Source organism: Ips typographus, linkage group LG2 (assembly GCF_016097725.1).
Source record: "Ips typographus isolate SLU linkage group LG2, UJ_Ityp_2.0, whole genome shotgun sequence".
Taxonomy (NCBI): domain Eukaryota; kingdom Metazoa; phylum Arthropoda; class Insecta; order Coleoptera; family Curculionidae; genus Ips; species Ips typographus.
Window position 1 is genome coordinate 24,695,965 of NC_138423.1, and position 20,994 is coordinate 24,716,958.

The 20,994-nt window shown below is 33.3% G+C and overlaps 1 protein-coding gene across 4 annotated transcripts in view; it reads left to right on the forward strand.

Moving 5' to 3' along the window:
* Positions 1–20,994, forward strand: part of ps (RNA-binding protein Nova-1-like protein passilla) — a 50,448-nt gene that overhangs the window by 23,945 nt on the left and 5,509 nt on the right. For 3 of the 4 annotated variants that reach the window (XM_081973991.1, XM_081973988.1, XM_081973990.1), the window contains exons 3-8: positions 10,750–10,896; positions 13,510–13,664; positions 14,394–14,547; positions 17,382–17,719; positions 18,558–18,789; positions 18,842–19,078. In XM_081973991.1, coding sequence (XP_081830117.1) covers positions 10,750–10,896; positions 13,510–13,664; positions 14,394–14,547; positions 17,382–17,719; positions 18,558–18,789; positions 18,842–19,078 — 1,263 coding nt within the window. The remainder of the gene's footprint in view (positions 1–10,749; positions 10,897–13,509; positions 13,665–14,393; positions 14,548–17,381; positions 17,720–18,557; positions 18,790–18,841; positions 19,079–20,994) is intronic. The other variant, XM_081973989.1, reaches the window with a different exon arrangement.

Here is a 20,994-nt window from a genome sequence, read left to right on the forward strand (position 1 = left end):
AGATCCAAAAACGTATTATAAAAAAGCACAATTTTGAGTAACTACGCAACCGTATTGTTGGAGTATTATGACGATGATCTGACAAAACAACATCAGAGTCAACAATAGGATAGAAAGAAAAAACATGACGGAATAGTTGGAAAATATGAAGAAGAGGATATTATGACAACAGAATTTTTAGGGCAATACCCTTTCTAAAATGTAAGAGTTCCAAAGTGCTTCATAAGGAAGCGACCTCAATTTTGTGAAAGAAAACAACTTACGAACAACTTCTTTTAAAGCCTTCAATAATCCGTATCCAATCTATTATGAACTTCGCTACTATGGAATCTGTGAATTATATACTCTTTCTGGCTTCACTATATCAGCATTATCTAGTTGTTTGTTTGCATTCACATCAGGTCAGCTGCAGCAATAATTGTTCCATGAATGATAAATTGCTCTAAATTTTCAAATCGCTCTTACTGGTTATCAATCAAAAACGGTTTACAATTGGGTTATAACCTTAATTTACTCAATTCGGAAAGTGCATTTTTGTCTAGTTTCGTCAAGTTTCCCATCCCTCAGGTTCACCTCTCTAATAGAAGTTCATTTGTCTAAGTGGAGCCAAATAGAAAATCCGAACCTTTTAAGTACCCTCTCAATTTAAGTCTAATTTACTAAGTGGTTGCTAACTGTCCACAAAGCTTTTTTTAATTCAAACTTCAATTAAGTTGTCTAGAAATTTAATAAATTTTTATCATTGATTGATTTGTTTCTCAAGATTCTCTGTGCCAGGGTTTTTCCATTTTCTCTCTCACAAAAACTGATTGAAATCTCGCAATTTGAACAGTCATCGTCGCTTATTCCGAGGCCGAAAACTGGAAACCAGTACATAACTCAAACGGGAAATAACAGAAGTCGACAGCTGAAAACCGAGAGTAGATTCAATGTCGGAACCGGAAACCGGAACAAAAATCCGGTCGATACTCTGTTTTCTGGCAACTTTTAACCGGTTCGGTTGGCCCCGTTTTCGACCCTGAGGATGCACTTAGACAGAGACGATCGGTGCCAGCCAGTCTCGATAAACTGATCCAAAACTCAATTTCGTTTTTGTGTTTACTTATGTAAACTGTAACTGGGTTAGATTGGGTGTAAGGAGCAAGTTTCAACAATATTATTTACTGTTTATATTATCACTTTGAACAATATAGGAAAAGGGGTCATCTCACATAATGTAAAACTCAGCGTTTCAATTCATATAAATTGGGAAGCTTAGTCTGACATGTCGGAATTTGTAGTTTGTTTACAAAAAAAGAAGGTTTTTTGGTAATTTACAGGACTTTGAAAATGCGTAAATTCAAATCGACATCAGGTTTGCCGCGTATATGACGTAGACGACTTTCAGAAGTTTTATTGGCTAAGCCTGTCTGATGGTTGACAGTGAAGCGAGTTGTGTCAGGGATTACTCAAATGTACACTAACATAACACACTACTTTATTGTTGAATAGGAAACTTAATAAAATACAAATTGGAGTAAGATTTTTGGTCGAAAGTTCGGATTGCACGTGTAGCCAGAAAAACTCTGTCTATTCTTGTCATCTCTGTCATTTTCTGTCCTCTTCCTCCTGGCGGCTGTCAGGCGTCGGAAACATGTCGTATGTCACCACAACAGCATCTTCCGATCAGCTGATTTAGGTATAACCTCAAAGTCAAGTCCGCAGAGTGCAATGTTGCCAAATAACACGTTTTATAGCACAACACGGCAACTTTTTTATTTCACAGGACAAAAACGAAGACCGTCTTTTATCGTTTCTCATTTGTCAAGATTAATTTGAATTGGTAAAACCTTACAAACTGGCAACAAGAAAACGGGCCTGGAAAAAGCTGATGATATAAGTGGCTCCTGGCACCTAATTGGTTGAAAACCGTCTACGTCATATCTAGCGGGCGTTTTAAATGTTTCTAAGAAATTTGAATCATTTTATTTAATTCTTGTTATGTTAGACTTAGCGTTTTAAAAAATAATAAAATACGTATTTCATAATTTTTGGAAAAATACGAAATAAAAAAAATATGTGGGATGAGCCCATTGGGGTACGATAAAACTGGTTCTATAAAGTTATCTTTGTTTCAAATACATGACAATTTCCAAAATCAATTAATAGATCAATCAATTGTCAATCGTCGCTGAACCATCTGTCGAATGTCAAACATAGCAAAAATGACAGCATAATGGGTAGCTTGTGATTGGTCAAAAAAGGCAGCTTTCAGCGTGCTGCTTTTTTTTTTGACCAATCGCAAACTACAAACAGTGCTCTGATGTGCGCAAATACTGCTCATGTGGATTTATCATTAGAGATACCTACATTTGTCTGGTTTTATCTGGAACAAGTTTATTTAAATTATAAAAAGAGATGCAGCTAGTTCCAAAAGAAAAACATTGTGTACCTATTTTGTGTGTAAGTCTGGATTTTTTTTCATAAGAAATGTGTGGATTACTTTATGAGTGGTTGTACTGCAAATTGGAAAAAATAAATCTTCTAAAAACCAAAATGTTACTCAAGTTCGACCTATTTAAAAGCCAATGAAGTTCCAACGATTACATTGATATTAACAGTGGAATCACATCCTTACAGAATCAGTGGGTGTACATGTTTGGTTTATAAATTAGGAATTACGTTACAGCATTATATTCAAGCAACATCAATTTTTTTTACCCTTTAACAATATTAAAGTTATTTAGGTTACCACAGTCACGTTGGTTGTACGTTACAGATCACTCGTCATTAACACAATTCATAAAATCATTAGTTGTTGACAATTTAATGGCACACAGTAGTATTAAAATCTGGTAGGAGTAAACGAAACACCATATCGGATTTCGCAGACTTTGATCCGAACGAATTTCCGAAACGCAGTCATATCTATAAATATTTCCTTTCAAATTAATGAGCTTAAGTTACTTATTACAGCGAATGTTTATGTTTTAAAGTCCGATATGGCAAGCTGAATCTGCTACAACAGCTTCCGCTCTAAAACTGCATAGAAATGGTTCAAATTGTTTGAAACGAGAATTGGCCCGCAACTTGGTTTCAATTCAGCCGGATTATACTGCGCCATTTATTTGGAGGAGTTGGCACGCAAAAATGTATGATAACATCGTTATATTATGCTGATGTATACAATTAAAAACGTCCAAAATAGTGGATAATGAAAGTGTGGTTTATGTTGCGTGTTAAAGTAATTTTTGAGGTAAGTGTATGTGTGCAAGTTAAACGTCATTAATTTGGATAAATGAGTTTCAAAAAAAGCAAAATTTGCTGAATTTCTTTTTCAAAAACTCAGTAGATTGGCATAACTTGTCACAGTAAGAACGTATGTCTTACTCAAATTATACTCAAAATCGCTTTTATATCTTTTTTTTATGCCTATATATCTAAAATAGCTGTCAAAGTTTATGACAGAGGCCTGCAAACTGTCAAAAATTTACGTTAATGGTCATATTAAAAATCATTCCTTAAGGATTATCAATATGACCCTAATGAGAGCTTTTGCATTGTTCCAACATGTCGGAAGCGTCTTTTTGTCTTATAATTGTCAAATTATCGTTAAAACTGCTTTTGACACTATGTGTAGACTGTCAAAAGAGGTTTTAGATCTGTTTTCCTAGGCTACTTTTCATACATATATCCTGTTATATCCTAGCCTAACAATACCCACTAACTTCCTGAATTATCACAACTGGAGAGTTTAAAAAACTTTTTTTAATTAAAAACAGTAAAAATAAGAAAATATGCGTGCAACGAATTAACCGGATCCCACCCTGTATATTTTTTCATTTTTGTATTCTACATCAAACTCTAGACTTATAAGGACAGAAAGTCTAGTTTTTCAAACGGAACACATTCTTATAATTCTGTCTGATTCTCTGTTCAAAATTAAAGAAGTTTGTATTACGCCACTCATTTAAAAAAATCACTTTTTAAATTGATACATTGAACCACCCTGTAACTGTCAAAATAACCGAATTAATGAAGGTTAAAGTAGTAGTTGTCAAATTTAGTCAAAACTGTCTTTATTGTCACACACAACACTTTGTATAGACTTTTATATGTCAATGGTTAAGAAAATAAAATGGGCTTTCAAAAAAATATGGCCGCCTGTGTTGATAGGTTGCTTCGTTTGGCCGCCAGAGGGCTCCAAAGCTAACTAAATATGTTTTCCTTGACTGTTACCGCTCTAATATCTTTAAAGATTTTTTTTTAAATCGGGCAGATACGGCCCTGATATTTGGCACAAACCTAGCACAATGATTGCCAAATCTAGGGTAGTAGCAAAACTGTAGAAATACAATCATTAAGGTTGATTTTCGCTTGCACTAACTGGCCAACCTAACGCGCAAAACCCATTAGGATAGTGGCGGTGTTTCAGGCAAACTTGACCCTTACGAAAATTGTCATTTGCAAAAACAGTTTTTCAAAAAATTTCCAAGCATTACGTCGTGGTAGGTCTAGTAAGTCACGTGACCGTGTTTTCCTAATTTTCTATAGTCAAATTAGCCTTTAACCAGTCCAAGTAGTCCAGGGTATCTTTTTCTTTAATCCTTAAAAACTCGCTTGGTTGCACTACTTTTAGCAGAGTGTTATACGTCAATGGATAGCCAATGAAATGAGCTTTCTAAAAGTACCCCAACTGGTATTAATAGGTTGGACGGTTTGGGCATTTTTTCGTTTAATCGTCAATAACTAGCTTATTTGTTACACTTTGTATATGCTTTTATATGTCAATGGATAGCTAATGGAATGAGCTTTTTATTGACGTATAAAATTGATTGATTAGTTGTACGGTTTCGTCGTTAGGGACAGTTAAAACCTTTGAAAGTAAAATTACAAAATTCATAATTTTTCCTTGTTTTTTGGATTTCATTGAAATTACCAAACTTTATTTATTTTATTTATATTTATATTTCAATGGTAGATGTATAGAAAAAAATATTGTGATAATTTTTTTATAATATAATTTAGACTTTTTCAATTTTATTAATAATACTAATTTAATGTCCATTAATGCCTACTTATTCTTAGTAATGAGCCCACTAATTCCTACAGTTTGTACACAACACTATTTGAGGACAAATTTGAAACACATATAACATATTTGGCATTTGAAAAATTACGAACATTTTTACGTGAAAATCCAGAAAACAGGGCATTCAAGGCGTTTCATAGAACAGTTTTAGAAGAGTGTAGCACTTTTCTTCTATTCAAACAGGAATCAGAGAAATTTGCCTTTACAAAACCGATAACAATTTGGACAAACACTGTACGAAAAACACATCTGTGAGGAATTCAGAAGAAAGTAGATTAAATTAAATCATCAAGAGAACGTGCGGAAAATCATTATGGGTTATTATAGTAGTATAGTTTCCACAAATCGGGATTGTTATTTTGTTGATTCATTTACAATTATTGGTTTTGTTACTGGAATGTTAAATACCCAACCAGCAACAAGATTCAACGTACATTTGTTGTATAACAACATCAAATACTGCGGTTAATGAAATTTATGTGCTAAGTGAAATATTTCGGTCATAGCAACTGACAAAGGTGTGGGCAGTTCAAGGTTCTGGACTTCAGTATAAATAAATCAATGAAGATTCAGTATCGTATAACAGAACAGTAATTTATATCTAAAATCTCAAAACTTTACAAATACGCACTAAATGGAACGATACAGTTTAGATCTAAATTATAGCCATTAAGTCCAATTTGACTAGATCGATCGAAGGAAATTTCTGAGCCCTAATGAACGTTTTTCCAAGTCCGGAAAAGCCATTAACCCCAACGAAAATAAGGTCAAACTACTCATCAATCTTAAAACTATACAGGGTAATGATAATACGCAAGTCGTTTAAGAAGCACCAAGTCGTCAGAGATTCCCTTTCAGTTCTAGCAAATTAGGTCATGTCTTGTACACGCGTACAATGCCGGCTACGGTTAAACTGAAATCCAGTCGTTTAACATCGTAAACACCATTGAAAACTAGTTTACATAATTAAAAAAAAAAGCCTCCATTTAAACCGTAATTGTGGGGCTAAAATCTTAAATAAAATAGTCATGCAACCTGCATGTTTCGTTCTGTTCCACTTAATCATTTCACTTTCGACAGCATTGATCTTGAAACCTAGAACTAGTAGACTCGTTTGCTTTGTTTGGTCTTAAAGCGTTACGTAGTGGTTCAGTTTCTTCATTGCAATGCCGTTCGAACGCTTTTGCTTTCGTTTCAATTATCGCTAATGTTGCTCGAAGTTTAAATAGATAATTTGCTGAGGTTAAGCCGTAAATTGTTGATTTTTTGTGCCATGATTTAGCCCTTGTCTGTAGTTATTCTTTCACTAGTTTAAAGGGATTTTTCTATGTATTCAATATCTTGAATTCTCAAGTTTACCAGTTCATTACATCGACATGCCCCTGATATGTCGTATATTAAAACAACCTAAAAATGTTGAATATAGGTATTAAAAAAAATCATAAATTCATTTTTGTTTCGGATCTTACCTTCATGTGGCTAAATACTTTTTGTCAGGTGCTTCTGTTAAAAAAGTGTCTTGGTGAAAGTTTTAGACTTTTTAGCTGCATAGTTTTCACTTTTTCGCTTTAAAAATGCTTGCACCTTTTTATACGATAGAATATTTATACTGTCTTTAATATTTAGCTCAGCTTTAAGCATGGAATATTGCGCCCACATTGTCGAACTCTTCAATGATTTACTTAAATGGTCAAAATAGGCCAATACAACGTTTTCGGTAAAATTGACCGCTTGGTGTTCTCTGGCCCAAGTGGTGAATTTATTGTACGCTCGTTCATACATTTCACGGGACCTGCCAGGAATCAAATTATTTAGCGTATTTGACGCTATTGCTGCTAAAGCAGGTGGTGTACAACTTATTTTATCACTATCACTCATTTCGGCGATTTAGGTCGCTTTAAGGCTTCACTGAAACTTTATTTGACAATACAACAACGCAATTAGAATTTTGAATTAGTGTGCCATGGACATCACGATTTTTGACAGATGACAGTGTATCAACGTGACCGCTTTTATTGTTAAAATATTATTTGAACGGTCACGGAACTGTTTTTAAAGTAGAAATAGTTACGTGACTTTTGTAAAGATAAAAATGGAATTCATAACGGAACCTGACAGTTTCAAATGTCAAAATGTTAATTGAGGGGTCACGTAACTGTTTTTCACTTTAACCTGATATTTTCAAAGTCACGTGACTCCTTTTAAGTTGCAAATATAAAAAAATACTGCAAGAAAACGATTCTAAACCCTGATTTTTGCAACTTTTGAGCATGGTTTGACAGTTTTGACGTTAGTGACAGTTGTCACGTGTTTGTAAAACACTATTTAGTTAGACGGTCACGTGATAATTGTCAAAATAACTGTCATAAATCTCAGAAACATGTTTTATATCAAATACTGCAAGAAAACCTTTCTAAAACCTGATTTTTGCAACTTTAGAGCATGGTTTGACAGTTTTGACGTTAGTGACGTCAGGTGATTGTAGAACACTATTTAGTTAGACGGTCACGTGGTAATTGTCAAAATAACTGTCATAGTTCTCAGAAACAAGTTTTATATCAAATACTCCAAGAAAACGATTCTAAACCCTGATTTTTGCAACTTTTGAGCATGGTTTGACAGTTTTGACGTTAGTGACAGTTCTCACGTGTTTGTAGAACACTATTTAGTTAAACGGTCACGTAATAATTATCAAAATAGCAGTCATAATTCTCAGAATCACGTTTTATATCAAATACCGCAAGAAAACGTTTCTGAATCCAAATTTTTGCAACTTTTGAGCACAGTTTGACAGGTTTGACGTTAGTGGCAGTTGTCACGTGATTTCAGAAGACTGTTTAGCTAGACTATGAAGTGACAATTGTCAAAATAACTGTCATAAATCTCAGAAGCACGTTTTATATCAAATACTGCAAGAAAACGTTTCTAAACCCTGATTTTTGCAACTTTAGAGCATGGTTTGACAGTTTTGACAATTATCACCTGATATTAAAAATAAAAATAGTCACGTGACTTTTTTAAAGATTAAAAATGGAATTCATAACGGATCCTGACAGTTTCAAATGTCAAAATATTAATTGAGGGGTCACGTAACAGTTTTTCACTTTAACCTGATATTTTGAAAGTCACGTGACTCCTTTTAAGTTGCAAGTGGTCACGTGACTATTTTTAAAGTAAAAATAGTCACGTGACTTTTTTAAAGATTAAAAATGGAATTCATAACGGAACCTGACAGTTTCAAATGTCAAAATATTAATTGGGGGGTCACGTAACAGTTTTTCACTACACCTAACCTAACCTGATATTTTGAAAGTCACGTGACTATTTTCATTTATCAAATTTATTTTTAAAAGTCAGGTTGCTATTTTATTATTAAAAAATGCAATTCATAATGTCACGTGACAATTTTAAATGTGAAAATATTATTTGAAGGGTCACATGACTTTTTTAAGATTGACATGATTGAAAATTTAGTACCCAGCGGTAAATGAGTTAAATCCAGCACTGAAAACATACAAATTTGAAATGCATTTATCTATAAAATTATTGGAATATTGTTTTTAGTAGAGTGTTGACCATTAAGTGAATAACTGTAATTAATTCTACATTATCAATCATTTCATGTATTGTTGGTTGTAAAAACGACTCTTACTAACCATAGACCATTGGAAATACAATTATTTCCTATTAAAGTAGCAAAAAGATAATTAATACTGAAAGTCTGGAAGAACATTTCAAAATCGTTTCGTTTGCCATTTATAAAATTGATGTAAACTTGCAACACGTTTAAAAACCCATCGATTTCTAAACGATAAGTTAATCGTCCGCACCGCCGTACAAAATACTTTTAAGTGAAACGTGACTTGACCCATCCATCGGTGAAATACATAGCAAAACGTCCAGTGTGGAAATGGCAAGTGTCTTAATACGTGAATTAAAAGTCATTAAACGACGCAAGAGCGTTTCTAGGTCAGTCAGTCAGTGCTAAGCTAACCCGTCCTGCTCGTTGAACAACCTTGAAGTCACAGTAATAATTAACAGATGAACAAGCAGAACGTAGCAGAAGCAAAGTCAAACATGATTTAGGTTCAACCGAGTGTTGGAATAAGACTTTGATATCGAAATAGCTATTGGTTTGGTAAAGAGCAGCAGATGAGCCATTTTTTATTCAGAAAGTAAAAAGTAGGCGAGAAAATGGCGCCAAAGTGTTTTTTTTTTAGGTTAGGTTAGTGTGGTGAGAGTGAGGTTAGGTTAGGTGAGATTCTTTTTAGGTCAAGCTGTATAGATTATGAAACATCAACATTAATTCATAAAGGATAGCATCTCAAAACTTCTGAATGTAAACTATCTTATTTAATGCACTTCTACTTTATGTTACAAACCGTTTATGGTGTAACGTGCTTTTATCTTCTATCTCACATTAACGGTATAGGGACAATTTGCTAGAAACAGCCGAAGAAAACTGCGTAATTTAATTTGTATTTTTAATTAAATATGTTTAAACAGTTTGCTGACAATATGTCGTTGGCAACAACACGTGTATCGTCACGTTTAACGTATCACATTTAATTTCCATAAGAAAATCACGCTTGAATAAAGTATGTAAAATATCTAGTATAGTATAACATTGGCAAAGAATTTAAATATCTACAGGGTGGTCCAGTTTTAAATGTCACTAATTCACTATTCTACTATACTTCACTTTTCACTATTTTAGCTAAACACTGTAGCTTAGACACATTAAGAATTGCTTATTATGGAACAGTGTATTCATTGCTTAAATTCAATATCATATTCTGGGGAAACAGCACTAACGTAAGCTTGCTGTTCACTAACCAAAAAGTCGCACTAAGAATAATCACCAAGTCGCCACCGTTAACTACTTGTCGAAATGCATTTAGAAATAATCTTCTCTTTGCCAGCAATATCTATTTTTGAACACATATTGTTTTTAAAACGAAATCCAAATTTATTTGAACGTTTCTTAGTCAATCACTCACACAACACAAGAGACAGTCAGAATCAGTACAACCTTCCCCAACACAAGTCAACTTTAACTGAAAAACAGTGTACATATTTTTCAATAAAATGCTTTAATACTTTACCTAGAAAGCTTCGAGAAACACAAGGTTTGGGTAAGTTTAAAAAGGATTTGTTTAATCTTCTCGTTTTCATCGAACCTTACAATTTTGAGGAGTTCTTTCAAAAAGTGCAACGTTCTTAGCAATAAGTTAAATATGTATACATCTATCCACTGATACTAGATACTTTTTTCTTCTTTGACGTGTTTAAACATAATTACCCTGTAATTATTTGTTTTAAATAAAAGCTGTTATCTATCTGTCTATCTATCTATTCGACAGCCGTCCGATAACGTCATTAACATCACATAATGAGTATTAATTTCATGAGCGCTTGTTCCAAATTTGATCAAAATTGTTCCAACGGTCTGACAGTTATGACAAAAAAAAACATTTTTGTGAAACTGAAATTTGAGGGACTGTATTTTTCTTACGAAGTCTGTAAAAAATACAAAAATGACATAAGGCATGTTAACTTATTTTTTGATAAGCTATCATCGAATGGTAAATTATTGATATTTAAAACTGGACCACCCTGTATAGCAAAATAATTCAACTAGTTGTGGGCAAATCAATAAGGAAATCTATTTGTTTCAGGTGGAGATGGAACGTACCATTTCAAAGTGCTGGTGCCCAGCGTGGCAGCTGGCGCCATCATCGGCAAAGGTGGAGAGACCATTGCCCAAATGCAAAAAGAAACCGGCGCTAGGGTGAAAATGTCCAAATCGCACGATTTCTATCCAGGTAAACACCGACACATGGTTTGGATGAGAAACCAAGTAAAATAAAGCCAGAATAAAACACGTGTGTAAGAACATAACGGAAACGTCACGCGGGCAAAGCAAAACATTATGCATGTTGGTTGGTTGTAGGCCAAAAAAAAAAAATAGTTCACCCACGTCTTCCTTTTGTTATGTAAAGCGTATTTTCAACAACCTGCACCACGGCGATTCAATGAAAATAAACTTTTTGGCAGCGCATTTCAAAGGGCACTTTGGGTGTTAGGTTGATGTGTTACAAGGCCATCTAAGTCGATTTGGCTGCCAATATTTATTTATATTCCCGTGTTGGAGCTCGACAATTAGTCTTTCACAATTTTTGTACTAAAGTTGTTTTTTCCGTCATTTTACTAGGAATCTTGACATACCAACATTAGAAAGTAGACATATGGTAGCTATTTAACATTTCAGTATGAATAGAAACATTACAGTTGGCTAGAACTAGTGATTTATACCGACATATTCAAGGCTGTCATGCTTTGATTTTGACAGATCATGTGCAAAATATGTGACAGTCAAAAACTTAGCCTAGGATGTTTTTAAGTATGCAGGTACAATCGGCTATTATGTCCGTTTCCCTAGCTCTTTCAAGTCAACTTAAGCTCAGTTGAGATTTGAATATGACAGATTAAGTTCTAAATATCACAGTCTAAACAATACTTACTTAAATTGTTCTTAAACCCAAATTAGCAACTTAGCAAGGTACTGTTGAACAAATCTTTACTGTATAATATTCTGTCAGTTCTGTTGGATATAGTGTATATTTTTTCTTCCTTTTTTAAGTCAAAGGTGACATTTCAAAATTTTGAATAATTGTCATACATTAAATGGTGTAAATTTACTTAAAAAACTAGCAAAACAGTTTTTTAATTATTGTGTAGCAAATTAACCACCAAACAATAAGAACTATACCAATTTTTTCTGTGATGTATTTTCATAAGTTTGGCCTCATAAATTAACACATTTTTTCTCTGTTAATTTTTTTAAATTAAAATTGCTTCACTTATAATCCTACAAATAGTTTCGATCTTCGCAAACATTCTTCAAGTAACTGCTCTGCAATAGTAACGCAACTTAAAAGTGAAACGGCTTTTTAACAATCTGGCGCAACAAACACTTTACTTAGACTTATTATTAGATTTTGTGTGCAATTTTGTTCTCAATAATGTCTTTTGTTTTTGCTTGAGATTAGTAATCGTAACTGCAAATATTTAGGTCAGTCCCGATAAAATAAGTTTTATTACTAATTAAGAAGTAAAACAATCTTTAAACTGATTGCATAGCGCACAGTTCATTTAAAACGTTTTCCGTTAAATTTTCATTGTTGATTTAACGTAGAATCAACTTTTTTGATGCAATTACTCAAATGAATGCAACTAAAATTGATGAATTGCCAAGCTATTCGTTTGCTGGCAACATTCGAATATTAAATAAAACTCTGAACTCATCAGGACATTTTGGAAAACAGCCGGTGTTGGAATCGCATTTATTTCTTGTTGTTGAGTCTGTTTTAAAATTTTTGCAAATATGAAAACAAACTGCATTTTAGGAAGCTGTTAAATTTGAGCAGGGTATACCTGTAACGATAGAACATGACCAATTCTAATTTTAAAACTGTTTGAAAGTCAATTTAGTTATTATTAATAGACTTTTTGTGTACAAATTTGTTTTTTAACTTAGTAAACTCATTTTAGAGAAACTGAAAGTTTCCAATGTTCAAAGCTCTCTAATACTGACTAAGTATTTGATTTTAATCTTTTGAATATGAATCGGGTTTATTAATTTAAAGCTCTTCAAAGTTTAGTTAGAAATCGATTTCAAGTTTCAAGCAGTAAAAAATGTTCTCAACAGAATGATCAACAAAAATGATAATTGGAAAATTGTTTGAAAAACTTATACTCGATTTTCTATTTGAATTAACTGGTTTCTAGATGTTTTCATTCAACTTCTTTACTTAGCAGTTGATAATTTTTAAAATCACACCTTATTAAATACTTTGTCCTGCTGGTTGTGTGAAGAGAGTAAAAAACCGACGAAATTTTTTATATTTTTGTGCGTTTTTAATGAATTTTTTCAATTTCAAAAAAAAAAATATATCCCTTGGAAATCATATAATAAACGCGATTTCTATACATGTAGCACCAATTTGGCCTGCTCTAAAGTTAACTAATCTTATTAGTTTATTTTCTATTGATATGCAAGTTCTTATTGCTAAATGGGACGAGTTTTGCATATGCAAATAAAGTTTACCATACTCTCTTCGCCAATACACTCGTAATATTCGTATTCGAACAACAATTCAGATAACAAATTAATATCTAAGAACATTCCCATTATTATATGAAATAACATGTTAATCTGCAGTAAATATTTGAACAAACCACAATATGATTCTCGTATAGGATTATTTTTTGATATAGCGACCAAATTAAGCTAATATTTTGTTCTTATCTTTGTGGTGATGTAATATTAGTAATAATACAATCAACATTATCATGAAAGTAAAAATATTCTATTTAATATGATAGTGAATCAACACATACATTTTTGTTTGATAAATGTTTTTTCTGACTTCCAGGAACTACGGAAAGAGTGTGCCTGATAACCGGCAGCGTAGACGCCATCTTGACTGTGTTAGATTTTATAATGGAAAAAATTAGGGAAAAACCTGACTTAACGAAGCCAGTTATAGAAGCAGGGGATAGCAAATTAACGCAAGAACGTGATAAACAAGTAAGTTCAGTTTTGTCAATTATTAAGAGTGAGTCATTTTCTGTCATTTAAACAAGTTTTATCAAAATGGTGTCTTACACTGTTGGAAATTTCTGGGAATATAAACCAGATGAAAGACTCTTAGACAAATTGGTTGAGTAGCAGAGATTTTAGATTGTGTCATCACAGAAATATACTAACGACGAATCTGGAGATCTCGGTGGTCATTTAATAACAATCGTTCTTTTGGAACATCATCTGATTCAATTTGTATTTGAGAATAAATATAGGATTGACTGCATTTTCTAAAAAAAACAGTGAAACATAACTTTTACATTGTGTAGAGTGTAAATTTTAGCGTCAGCTCGAAAAGGCGTTTATACAAACGACCCAACGTTTTGCATTCACTAAAACCATTTCTACGAATCTAAATTAACCTAAGGAGCTGGAAAGTTTGCATAATGTTATTAAAGTTACGCTGAAATGGAGTTTCGGATTGCTCAGAGCTAAAATAAAGATCCGCTCCTTGATAAAACGAATTAGATTCGAGAAACTTTTAAGCTCTTTAAGAATGACGTTCAGAAGTGAATTAACACGAGTGTCAATTTTTATAAAAACTGGAATAAAAGACGTTGAATTGCTTTTAAGTTGTTCAATTCAAGCCTTTGTCTTTTCAATTTATTCCTTACAATTTAACTAGGTGTTTAGTTGCAATAACCTTTTGCCATTCTAATAATTGATTTTTTTTAGGTTAAAATTTTAGTTCCCAATAGTACGGCCGGCATGATAATAGGCAAAGCTGGCAATTATATTAAACAAATTAAGGAGACGAGTGGATCGTATGTACAAATTTCGCAAAAAGCCAAAGACGTCAGTCTTCAGGAAAGATGCATAACGGTGATAGGTAAGTTATTATATTATTAATAAACTCTGAAATGTAATATTGACGTTTATCAAGAAGACTAATGTTGTTCGCGTGCAATCAAAGTGACATTGGTATTGATTTTTTTCCTGATGCTAATCGATAAGGATTATGATGATTCTCAAGGATTTCTTTTTATGGCTCATTGTTGTTATGACGTCGTTGTTACCCACATATAAACTTATCCTAACTCGAGGAACATTATGTTGCATTTTTACTAATTCTGTGAAAAATTTAGAATTGTAGTTCACTTTATTTTGCAAAAATTACTAAATTTTGAAGTTTCTGTGTGGTGTCGAAGCATTTTTGTGGTTCTAAATGCTTAATAAGGATAAAGAAATGTTCTGCTAACTGTATAAGGAAAATCTCGTCTTTTCAGTCGAGCGTTAGGTCTAGAAAGCAATATTTCTCACTTATTTGCAGACTTTTTCGCCGGTTTAAAGTTGACCAGTTTCATACTTGTATAGAAGCTTTTTCTAGAAGATCTCTGTTGAACTGAAGATGAAACTAAGTGCAATATTTCTCGACACTAAGTGCGTTTATACCGAGCAAATTGAATCCGCTTATTCAATTCGATTATGTAAACCGTCATAAAATCCTTGATATCTTGTATTAACGATTTGGATTGAGTGGACAAACAGGATTGACTTGACATCGATTATAGGTAAAATACATACCTATATTTCTGTAACATTTGTGACACTGCTGATAGATAACAATTACGAATATGTTGTCATCTCTTTCTGCTTAAATAGTGATCTTTTTTCATTCCTTACGGATCTTCCGAACACATCCAATAATCCATAATTATCATCAATGTAAGTAAAACACGATAAATACTCGATTGACTAATCCTTAATTCAATCCGCTTTGTCGATCGGATTAACAGCCTACGATATAAACGTAGTCAATATTGAAAAAATTTAGTAGTTAATAATAGTCGATATTGGTTTAATCAACATTTGTCCTGGACCAGTTGACATCGTATCCAACGACCCGAATAGTAAAATAATTGAGAGTGAATTAATTAAACTGAATTCAATGGAAAATTGTGTATGGATGATGGATGTGATCCGTCGATGTTTTGAGACCATAAATATTGATTGGTGACCTTAAACATCCACTGTTTACAGTCGAACAAGGTTCCAATTTTTGAGCAATATTTTCATTCAAAACGCAAGTAATTTCGATCAATTTTAATCAATCATTGGGCAATAGATAGGTGCACAAGAATGTGCGTGTGAATGTATCATATTTTTATTACACACGGCAGACAATTGTATGCATGAAAAACAATACTTTCCTGCTTGTAATGCTTGAAATCGAATGTTATTGCAATAATATTTGTTACAGAGTTTATCGGTATGTCCGGATATGACTTCATTGGAATTTTCGCTAGAACTGATTAATTTTTAAATAACAGATTTGTGAGATATTTATAGTAAACCACATTATTCAATTGGAACTATAAAAGCATCAGTTTCATATACCTTTACTGGTGGTTAACCAGTTATTTTTTGATTTTTTGACCTTGATTCATTAACCCTAATTTTCTTAATTAGCCTCGTTTTTTTGGTGGACATTAACAGTTTTAATTGTCTCTATCTGGTCAGTAGTGCATTTTTATTATATAGTACAACAAGTTCTCATACTTGTTAGTTTTAAAACGCTACACTGATTAAAGCGTTACGTTTAGCACGATTAAAACCTTTTAGTTCTTATGCAGCTTGCGGAAGCAATCATTAAACGAATTAATTACTCATCAATGCAAGGTAATGGATCGTTAATTAGAAGGCGTCGAGTTACGACAACTGGCTAATACGTAAACAATCCCACGTTGTAAAATTATGTTTACAGACCGTTCAAACAAGCATTACTTGAGTCGAGCTGATACTTTTTTTTATTATTGGACAAACCTTGAAGTTTTACTTGGAATTGTTAAAGACTCGGCCTAAAGACGATCCTATGGTTTGCAAGGCTGTTCAATTTGTTGAGTCATTGATGGTGTAACCAATCGATTTTTAATGTTGCTAATGCATCGTTTAAATTAAACGTATACGTTAGTTTTCTACGACTCGAAAACATCATTTTGTTCATCATTCAATCTTATTATATTATCGTTTTTAATCATTTTTATGTGATCTATGCACCTAAATATACTAAACACTATAATAAATGTGAAAGGTTTGCAGAATGTGACATAAACCTGCCATTGTGAACTACTTCTGTCATATTTTATCAATACTTCTATTGAGAGTCCCACTCTCTTCTTACAAAACTTAGGGCTATGGGAGTTTCAGAGATAGCAAAAGATGATCTTCTTCATGTAAATCTATGTGACAATTCACGTATTACCCTACTAATTATTATAAATTTACATTCAAAGCGGGCGCCGTGTAATCATTAGATAAGTTACAATGTATGGTAACGGTAATTAGTTTCAAACTTAGTATTGTGCCATCTGCGTTCTGTGGCAACTGGGGACATTAAATTCGTGATATCCGTTTTTAACCTCAAAACCACATAACGAGAACCACTTGTAAAAACCCAAAACGTTGGGTCATACGTTTTCTGGGTCATTCATACACTCACTTTATTGTTTTTCTTATCTCTGCTGGTCGTATTTGTTTATTTGTAAAAGAAAAATTAGATAGACATAGGATTAGTGAGTTATCGCACCAAAATGGTACTGATTACTGTTTATTGTGAATAAATCATTAGTTAAGTCACTATTGTTTTTCCTGATAAGATACCGGATGTAGGAAGTGGTTGATGATTTATTAAACTCTTTTGACGAACTTATTGAATTTTTTTAGGTGAAAAAGATCAGAACAAACAAGCCTGCATGATGATCCTCAGCAAAGTGGTGGAGGACCCTCAGAGCGGCACGTGCCTCAACGTTTCCTACGCGGACGTAAGCGGTCCCGTGGCCAATTACAATCCCACCGGATCGCCTTTTGCGCAGCAAACTGCGTCGTCAGCACCTTTTGGCGCGTCCACGGCCAGTTTGAACAGCACGCTGAGCGCAGCTGCCGTTCAACAAGGACTAGTTCTGAACGGTGCGGGGGCTGCCGGTCTGAGTCTGAGTTTAAACTTGACAGCTCCAGGACAAAGTATAGGCAGTGTAACTGCACCTTTGTTGGATCATGTTAAGGTAATTTAAATTTCTGACTCAATTAGACTGGATTATGTTTATAAAACTCACAAAAAACCCACAATAGCGTTAACGTGGAAGCGCATTTTGGTTGTTATAATTCTAGTAAATTGTAGTTTTCCTCATGTTGTGGGTTGTTCATACCAGAAATCACAATTATTTTAAATTCTTGAACTGGCATCCAATAAAGTATTGTAGTAGCAGGTTGACTGCTCTGAGCAACAATTTGCATATCTAACAAACTATTCACACTAGTAATTTTGTAGTACAACTAATTTAACATATTCATTGTTAATTTTCTAAAAAAGCCCACATCTAATTAACAAAACAAAAACACTTTCACTTGAAATTTGTGCACCTTGTTTAAAGTGAAATTCCTTTTGGATGGGCAAACATATGGGTCGTAAATATTTAGATTCATCACTGGTCGGTATATCTAATGAGGAACGTTTTTGACTTTGAATGGCCGAATTAAGCAAATAATAAAAGTGAACGGTGAATAAGCTGACATTTAAATTGAACGTTATCGTTAGTTTATTTTTTCTGTATTTCCGAACCGACAAAGAAAATAATTAGCGGTTATACACGTATTGTGTGAATTGGGTATGGAAACGTTGATCGGCCTTGTACTATTAACCGAATTATTTACCAATCGAACTAGGCAAAGTGCAGTTTTTTAGTTAAAATATTACAAAAAAGTGTATTAATATGTATAAGAAAAAAGTGTTCTGAATATGACTTACATTTCACAATTTAACATCGATGCACATAAATTGAACAACATATATACTTTTGACTGTCTAGATAATATGCACATTAAATTAATGAAACTTTACAGATTCAATTAAGAAGTGCCGGACTGACCGATCAGCATATTGCAGAAATTAGCGCCGCTTTAGCCGTTCTGGCAAAATATGGTATTCTCGGTGTCGGTTTAGGCATTGGAGGTGCTCATGCCGGAGCTTTGCCAGTATCCAGTTACTTGAGCGTGATGGATCAGGCCGGAGCAAACGCAGCCAACACCGGTGTCTTTGGAGCGGTCGGACAAATCAGCTTGGGCGAATGTTTGGGTAAACAATTTGTATAATTACAAAAAAATCTATGTTGATATTTTGTTTATAGGGGCAAACTCGCCAACGCCTCGCTCGAGCCTGGAAAGGTACGAGTCTGCTTTCGACCCATTTCGACATCAGACCTCGGCGGCAACTGCTCCGATTACACTGAACAACAACAGCTTTGGTCTGGGTACCAATCAGCAAGTGACGGTACTGAGCAAGAGCCCCACGCCCGCCGAACTGAAAAACCACGCAGAAAGCAAAAACGTGGAGATTCCTGAGGTGATTGTTGGAGCTATTCTTGGTAAGTGATCATGATGGAAATAGCCACATTTTTGAGAAGAAATAATACTACAGACACTTGCCTCATTTACAGAAGCTACAAATTCCATTAAGGCCAAGATAAACGATGACCAGATGCGAGGTTGTCAGATATACTTAGCTTCCTGAATATCCTGAGATTCTTTAAATTTAAAATAAGAGAAAAATTTTAAACCTTAAGGCTACTTGTCAACTTTGCCTTGCGTTAGAACCGCAAAAAGATGAAAGTATTTGTGGAGGTTCTAATGCTGTGTGCAGAGTGTCCAAATAATAATGGCTTTTGGTTTTTTTGATTAAACGGTTAATTGTAAAGCTTTGGAGAAAAAAATTGCTCGAAAATATTTTCAGATTCAGGAAATATTCACAGGAAGCAAAGATACACATAAATCTCCAACATTTTAAATACAATGGCACTTTTGGCTATTAGACTTTGATTAGATTTTTTTCTCCATTTTTTGAAATGAAGTCAAAAGTTGCTTAAAACTTTGAAACCCATTGTCTTAAGGCAAATGATTGTTTAAAGTTGTTTCCTTTCGTCAACGCGCGGCGCTTTTTAAAAAGAATTACTATATTACCGCTTAGCTGAAAAAAATCAAATGCAACCCATAACGTTTGTTAATGTCAAAATGAAGAGAACTAAATACTACATCAGACAGTGAAAACCGCAACATTCTAGCTTTCTTCTATCTCAAGTTACTCACAAAAGAAAAATTTTTAGTGATTAATCTTCTAAATGCTTTATTATGATCTGCGTACTTGGAAGAATATTAGTACTTGCTTTTTTGTGAATAATTTAAATCTACACCATTTACACATGTAGTTTAGAAAGCGTCAGTGGAATTTTAGAAACCATAAGATGGATTTAAAAAATATCACTTGTATTTCAGAAAAGGTACTTTCAATTTTAGAATAATAACTTTGATTTTTGAAATTGCAATTTGTATTTCAGATTAGTCATTTGTATTATAGAAAAGAGCAGTTGGATTTTAGACATGGTCATTTGTAATTTGGAAAATTAAAGTTGAGCAAAAAAAGTAAATAAAAAAAAGTAAATAAGTAAAAAAAGTAAATAGTTTAACGAATATTTTTAATAACATTGTGGTTTAAGCAGTTCAATGAAAAATCAAGAGTACAATTTTTCGATAAAAATGTCAAGAGTATGCATTAATGGCGTTTGCAGCTGAAAATAATGACAACTGTCAAAGTTTAAGCAAATTGTGTCTTAGGTCCAGTTAGTTCCTGCCTTTCGAAGACGAGATACTTGGTTTTCATGTCAAATAGAAGGTCTCTTTCGATAAAACATTAAACCCATTAATGATTACAATATACAAAGTGTTTAAAAAGTTATGGCCAAAAACGTTAATAGGAAGGCAGTTCTTTGGGGCTCAATATTTCCCTTAAGAGTGACTTTAAAAAAAATATATATGAACAAATCGTATTATTTTGACCTCCCCTGCATGCCCCCGAGAGATTGTCATATAGTTATGGGACACCCTGTATATTTTATATAAATTAATACACCCGATGGGCGGGTTTTTTTTGCTTAAAGTGATATTATAAAAAAACAATAAACTAATAACCACATAGATACACAAAAAAATCTGAAATTGAAATAACGCATTCTAAAATACAAGTAACCTTTTCTGAAATACAAGTGACGAATCTGAAATACAACTTACGTTTTCTAAAACCAAATTTACGATAATGAAAAACAAGTTATAGATTCTGAAATCCAATTTATATTTTTAAAATCCAAGTGATATTTTCTAAACTACATGTGTAAATGGTGTAGAAAGTTGCGGTTTGCGCTGTCTGATGTAGTATTTAGTTCTCTTCATTTTAACATTTATCAAAGCTATATGTGGAGTTTGATTTGGTCACTATCACTATAGTTTAATG